Raw genomic sequence first — 7,731 nt, forward strand, 5'->3', positions numbered from 1 at the left:
GGAATAGGTGTTATACAATTTCATTATGCTGAAGTAAAATGTTAAATGTAATAGAAGTGGGAGTGATTCACCAGGCTGACCATGGGTTGTTATATTCATACCTCACCTTTTAGGGAACTTTTCATGTACTTTATTGAAAGCACTGAAATGATTTAAATGGCGATTCAGGTCTGCAAAGGTGTCCCAGTTCCTCTCTCTGCAGACATCCACGTGTTGTGTTAGTATTAAACATGACAGAACACACACCATAAAAGCTATGGATGGGACTGCATGACGTATTTTCAACTCAGGTACATTCAAAATTTATGTCAATGGTGAGTGAATGGATATAAGTCTGTTGTTAAGAGGGACGGGGCAAATTATATTTATGATATGAAGAGAAGGGGCCACATTCATATCTATGTGGTCAGATGTTCATGAGCTAAATCTGAAAAATCTGTGAAATTCAATATGATTTGACATGAGGCCATAAGTCTGAAAAATGTATTATAAGTGTTTCGGTGATTGTAACAGTCAAATACATTGCTGGAAATAAATGTCTTTTCACATTGTGTTCACCCCAGCACCTGTAACATCAGAAATCCTATCATGAGGAGCAGCAGAGGTTTTTCTTCAGTCATTCCAGCACTTGCACCAGTTGCCAAGCCGAGACCTCCAGGTTTCCCTGAGAAGAAGACGATACGGACAAATCATCACAAACATTTCTCTCTCTAAATTCACTTTTGATTTGTCCCTCTGCTGTACCTACCCATGGCTAGAGTGGTGGACTTCACGTTGACCCAGAAGACCGTGCGCTGCTGAGCTACTGTGGCCCTGAAAAACAACTGTGTTATACTGCGGAAATGTTTCACGCTTAGATCGCTCTGCCTTTGTAAAGAAATTCATCTCCTCTCTGGTTTCAAATTAGATAAATCTCTTGCTTTCTGCAACATGGAACCCCATCTAGTTAAACTGCATGAGGTTTGCAGAGATCTGAAACATATAAAAGCAAAACTTGGATCTTTAGAATATTCAGAATTGTTTTTATTGTTGCCATAAGCAGTGAGCAAATTTCACCCTTTCGTACAGTCTTGCAATTACAGACATGAAAAAAAAAAGACTTGTGTGTCCTATGAGACCAGGGCAAATACTGGTTTTAAGAAGGTTTATATTTGTGATGGTAAAGCATTTTTCCTTACATGAAGTAGACAGGGCTTGTAGAGTTGGGTGCTATCCATCTGTATACAGTGCTGTTGCCCTTCAGGTTGGTGTTGGAATGAGTAACAGCACCTTGTGGATTCCCTGAGCACTGTGAACATAAAGCATTTACACCTATCAGCCTCTGTAGTTAATTCCAGTTTTTTTTTTTCAACCTTTTCTCAAGAAAAAGTCACAGTGACATAAGAAGGTGCAGAGGAGACATGGAGACATTTGAAGCACTTGTTGGATTTTTTTTTTTCTTGGTTGGAGCTTCTGTGATATTTTGGAGTTGTAGGTTGGCAGTTGTTTAGGTCGTCAACATACACATCATAACCCTTCTTGGCACTTTAACAGTGACCAAAGTGCCTGAGAATCACCTCAAGAAACTTTGTGTCTGGAGGAGGGAGTTGCCACCTCCCCAGAGCGTTAGTGCCGCTGCCTGTTCGGGCTTCCAGCAACACACCTCTGTAGACTGGCCCACTGATAGTCACTGCAGGAAAACACAACAATACACTAGTTATTGTATACTGATCTTATTTGACACAATACAAACATTATTTTAAAATCTTAGAGTCGCCTGTATGTGCAAAATGATCTCATAACAGACGACAGTTGTTTGTATAAAAACACGGCCTTTAAGCTAAATCACAGCAAATCAAGACCATTTGAAGATCAGCAATAGTGTGACAAGTGAGCACATAGTCCTTCACAAAGAGAGGCGCACACACACACATAAGGTCCATGGTGGACAAAAATCTTTGTCACTTTGCCTCATTTTAATATGTAAAAACACTGTTGTCATGTCAACATTAACACTGATATAATGGCTTAACAAGAAGATTATGAATTTGAACTTCATAAAGTTGCTCTGTGACATCAGCAGGTAACAAAGACATCACAAACCCAAGCAGACACAGAGGAGAGTAGACGATGTCAGAGTTTGAGAGAGAGATCCAGAGACTTCTGCGTTTATCCAGGCGTAAAATCCCTCAGAATAAGATTCATAAACTAAAGATTACTGTTAACAGCACAATTACTCAAACCAGCAATGATGTGACAGAGCTCCAATGAAAGATAATAAGACTTTTCAGCCGTACCAACTGTAAAAGTGATCCCATAAATTTGGTAAATATAAGTCACCTTTTATCTGTAAAGTGTGAAAAAATGTTCCCTCTCTTTATAAATGTCCTTGCTTATGAATTAATCCTTAAGTGCCACTACTGTATATGGAGACAGATTTCTACCTACTGTTTTATGTATAATCTTTAATGTTTAATGTGATGTTTGTATCGTCTCTGAAAGCAGTCATGGACTTCTTACCTGTAATGGGCTGGCCCGGCTGAAACGTCCTGGTGTTGGTGAGGAGAGCGTAGGGTGCTGGTGAAGGTTGAGGCAGCACCCCAGAGTGGCGAGGCAGCATATCTTCACAGGCACCAGTGGGAGCACCGCTGGGATAGCCGCCAACGCAACAGAGCACTTGAAGCACAAGGAAAGCGGGCAACAACTGCTCCATCAGGCTGAGTTAAAAGCCACCGCACTTCAAGCAAAAGACTGAAAACAGTGGTACAAGATGTTACACAGAACTGAGCCGCATGATGCTGCTGAGTCACACAACCAAAAAAAATCCTTTGATCTAGTTATCACTTCTCTAACCATGAAATGTGCTTTCACACGCATGCTCTCACAATTTCTTGAAAAGAATACATCAGTGATCCTCATGCATTTCAGGACAATCTTTCAGGATGTTTTAAATTGAGTAGCCCCGTGTTTCAAATCTATTGTGGCCAGGGGAAGTTAGAAAACACTTTCTATGAAAATCACAGGATCAGTACTTGAGAGAAAGAATAGTCCATAAAATGTGCTGTTGTGCAGCACTCCAGATCTACTTTTAAAGCATCTTTTAAAACATAAAATCCACGTGAGCCACTAAGCCACAGTTCACAAAACAAAAAAAGTCACAAAAAGAATTACTAATGCCTATTTTTGTCAGGGATTATTTCGTGACATAAATATGAGCATATATCATAGGAGAACCTTTTGACTTGGCAATACATACTTCTCTTATGGATGCTGCTGGCTGCTGGCAGTACATTATGTTAAATAATATGCAAGTCTAGGCAAGTGCTGCAGTTAACCCTCCAGAACCCCCTGCACAGAGCCAGACCTTATGTCCACCGCCTCGCGTCTCAGCACATTTTCCATTTGTCAAAAATCAGTATAAACATTTGAACTTTGAAGAAAAACTGACTCAAGTAAGAACCATTTGTGAGTTGGTAACAGTAATAGTGCCAACTCTGAACTTCACCATTCAGAAGCAATAATATCAAGCCATATATCTGGTGTGGTATTGATAGGCAGCTCTGTGGGATGTCACTCTATATTTAGCCACATTTATCTCACTGTCAAACCTCTGTAGAGTAAATGCTTACAATTAACCAGTGGAATACAGAGAGATACTGCCTCCAATTTCTTTTAAGCTTTCATTGAAGTGGTTACGCCTGTTAAATGGAAATAATAATAAATAGATAAAATAATAAAAAAAACAATTATATAAAGAGCAAACATTAACCAGGGCTCTTCATGAAACCACATTCAAGTCTGTCATTTGCTCCTGAATGCGAGTATTAAGACCTTTAGATAGACCTCAGACAATCAGTACAGTAACACGTGAATGACACTTGATATTGTTGCTGTGAGTTCATCACACATTTAGTAAATGGTTTATATTTCTGTATAGGCTTCGACCACAGACTGACTAAACTGGATGCCGACGTTGAGGAGCTGAGAAAGAGATTAGAAGATTGCTGACAATTTTCAATTTATTCTGTGTTGTCCTCATTATCACCAAACACACACACACACACACACACACACGGTGTTACATCACAGGCACACCCAAGCTATGGTTCAGCTTCCATGTTTGGGCTGTAAGCAAATGCTAAGTCTCATTCATTCACATACTAAGCATGAATAATGCCACTCAAAATCTTATTTCAGCATGTAATGTTAAACATCTCCGGAGTCTCTGATTAAGTGCTTATCAGAAAAGGTTTTCAGAGTAAAAAAAAAAAAAATCCCCTTTTTCTTAGTTTGTGCACATGTGTAATCTTTGTGCTTAAAGGATTAGTCTCTCATTTGCAGTATTTGGTTGGGTATTTCTGAGTGGGACATAGCAAGAACTGATTGTGTCTTTGTGTCTCCTTAAAACTTGTTTAATCTTTTTTTTCTAAAAAAAGGATTTGTCTCTAACAAAACAAGAATAAAGACATGATTAAAAAACAACTGACTTTCACGTTGAGACCGACTGAATGTCAGTACTTTGGAAAAATAATAAAGTGTCACAGGACTTATGATTATATCACAGAAGATGTCTGTAGAATTAATGTATTATTCACTTTACATATGACAACATATAACAGCTGGTGTGAACCTGACTCTAAGAGGAAGCAGCAGACTTTTAATCTGAACAGATTTAGTGCTGTGGGGATTGCATTTACCTGAGAATACCTTATCCCATGACATGTTCTGTCTGGCTCTCATCTGTTTAAATTTACATTTCTCTGGGAAGATGGACTCTACTCTTTCATCATTTATCAAGGGATATATGATTTTAAATGACTTTAAGAAGCATTATGGCTCATGTGGTGTCAGACTGTTGTAACAGTCTGATCATCTTTTCTTTTTCTTTTTTTCTTTTTTGCAGACTAACTTTGGGCCACATTGAGTGATAAGGTTTTGTTCCAGCTTATTACTGAATCATTGATAGGGCACATGCTAACTAATTCATTTTCCATGCATTGTCAGAGTAGATCGGTTTTGTAACAGAATGTTCTGTTCTCCGTGTTTCTGCACACCTTGCAGTCAAAGTTTTCACAGGCAAGATGAGGATAATGATGATACTCTGCTCTCTGCATATCAGCACATCCTCTGTCTCTATACTTACATTTTCTCAGATTCAACAATGTGAGGTAAGCCATATCAATGAAAACGACTGAACTAACATAAATCCGTTTTTGGTAGGACTGAACACTGTCCTCCCTTTCTCCCCTAAATAAAGTATGGTCTGTTAGGGTAGTGAACATGGGGAATACAAATCCAACATAACATTCCCTTGTTTGGTAACACACTTGCTAAAAGCTGATGCGAGCAAAAGACTGAATGAAAAAAATAAAAAGAATTGTGCACAAAGACAAAGGTCAAGTGACTTTTCCTGTTATTTTTCCATCCATCTCCTCAAGTTAAAGCCTGAGGCTCTCTGAGTCAGCTGAACAACTCAGTACAGACACACAACAACCAGTAGAAGGTGCAAGGCCATTTCCATGCTAGTTTAATACGTCTAATGGAAGTAAAATGTGTTTCACTTTTCAGTTTCAGTCCAGTTCTCCCAGTACAACTTCTTTTACAGCAATAGCAAAGCCATGGGTGCAAACAGAACACAATGAATCGCCAGTCTCTCATGTACATCCTTGCATTTCACCAGTATACTGATTTTTTTTTAACCTTATCTCTTTTAACGAGGTTCGCAATTTCTCATTGACGCTGCTTTTCGATTAACTTTAAGTTTGCTCTGTTCAGTCGAGTCGATGTGTTTATTTAAAGGGTGGGTACTGGGGTTGTCAGAAATCATCTGCATGGCTAGATATACAAGATGTAAGTGAAAAATATTTGTTGTAACTAGAGTGGCATGAGGTTATACAGTTCCTGGTGTATGTAATATGATTTGCTGTGGTATCCAAGTCGAGAGGGCAACTGCGCCAGTGAGAAAATGGATTAAGGTTAGGTTACAGGTTAGGTAACTGTTCTGATAATAGCATTAATAAAAAGAGGGAACGTACAGTGTGACCAGATAAAACCAAATTATAACCCATTAGTTATGTGACTGGATGGTTATCGTGAGTGAAGTGAACAGGGCAGGTTTAGAGCGAAGGTTACCTTTAACCTTAAACTGTGATCAAATGTGGATCTGACCTCAATACGACTAAAAGGTTTCACCAGCATGAAACAGCTGGATCCCCTCGTTGATCAGTTACCTCTGCTCTCAGCCCACTCGAGTGTGAACGCTGTTTGATGTAACTCTAGTTTCAGGCGTTGAAATATATCATCCTGCGAGTGCCACGGTGCTAGTACTGGGCTCACCGCCGCAGAGAAACGGGGACACTTGTGTATGTGTCTCTGTGTATGTGCACACATGTTCTTGTGTGTTTAGGTAATAAGTGACAGGAGGGAACAACAGCAGCAGAACAATCGAATAAAATTCAATATAAAATTCCACTGAGCAACACAGTCAGTGACATGGTTACATTAATATGATGGAGCTGTGTGCTGAATTAAAGCGAGACAATGTCCTTCTTTCTGTTAAACGATGAGTGAGCGGTGTTCCAGAGAGAGTCTGGTTACATTTCTAAAGTACATCTAACACAGGTCAACAGATTTCCCTAAACACAATACAGATGTTCTTATGCAGTCACATCTGTATATGGTGCGTACTCTAACCTTCAAGCAAACCGAAACAGGTTCAAGAAGACAGTACAGACGCAGCTCACAAAAATGCATCAAACTCCCCTGTTTTGAAAGCATAATAGAAAAACGTTAAAGCCACACGGATGTCACAAAACAAGCAGAATGTTCTGAAATGTAACGTCAAATCTTGTAGCTTTGCTTGTGATTGAAAAGCCCTCGAGAAAGGGCAATAACGCAATAAAAATAGGCTACAGGGAAAGTAAAAAGAAACAAAAAAAACCAAAGATCAGGTATTCAGCGTGTCTCTTTGTGCGCAGACCATTCTTCTATTGGACATTGTGCTCTCGAGGGTTTTTGTTGTGGTTTAAAAATTATCTGTAATGTGGCACAAAAAAAAAAAAAAAAGATTTGTGTGGGTTTTTCAGAGGTCACCGATGTGTTTCATTCAAAAATGACATTGATGTGCCACTGCCATGGTGAAGGTATGGTTAAGTACAGGCAACTAAAATGACTTGATTTAAGTTATAGAAGATTGCCTCTGTAAATCAGCAGTGGGTTTTTCTTCTCATTTTCATGCTCTTGACCAATTCTTTATTTATGCATTTTATTTCCCTCAATATATCTGAGAATTGTGAAACCCACATTCTTTGGTTTCTTGTTGCTGCAACTGGGGATTTGTCAGTTGTGCAAAAAGCAGCTTTCAGTTATACTGTATAATGGATTTATTTTTTCACATAATCGTCTGACTCCAGCAGAATCATTCCCTCGTCTTCTTCTATGAATGTTGTAACACAATTTGAAGACCTTGCAAAGAATGTTACGGTTGGGACAGCTGTTAAAGATACCCTATGACTGTTGTGTAATCTAAATCTCTGTGTATCACACAATGCTCAGTTAGCACAGCAGGTGAGAGCGTGCTGCCTCTCCTGTTAAAACAAACAGTGTGAAGCAACCACAGCTTATGCTGTTGAATTTCTGATCTCAATGGGATTTGTTTTCAAAGATTCTTTGAATAAATGTTACTAAAATAAATTCAAACTCTGTCCATGAATTGCTGATTTCTTCACAAACAGTGAATAATACAGATAATAA

The 7,731-nt window shown here is 38.9% G+C and overlaps 1 protein-coding gene across 1 annotated transcript; it reads right to left on the reverse strand.

The window, feature by feature from the left end:
* Positions 1-554: 554 nt before the first annotated feature.
* LOC111230784 (putative defense protein 3) lies at positions 555-2,692 on the reverse strand. The gene is made up of 5 exons (XM_022757610.1): positions 2,500-2,692; positions 1,557-1,669; positions 1,179-1,288; positions 749-813; positions 555-664 (listed from the first exon to the last, which is right to left on the reverse strand). The coding sequence occupies exons 1-5, from the start codon at positions 2,690-2,692 to the stop codon at positions 555-557; spliced, it is 591 nt and encodes a 196-aa protein (XP_022613331.1).
* Between the last annotated feature and the right edge of the window lie 5,039 nt (positions 2,693-7,731).

The sequence above is a fragment of the Seriola dumerili genome, unplaced genomic scaffold, assembly GCF_002260705.1.
Source record: "Seriola dumerili isolate Sdu_G_001 unplaced genomic scaffold, Sdu_1.0 BDQW01000290.1, whole genome shotgun sequence".
Classification (NCBI taxonomy): domain Eukaryota; kingdom Metazoa; phylum Chordata; class Actinopteri; order Carangiformes; family Carangidae; genus Seriola; species Seriola dumerili.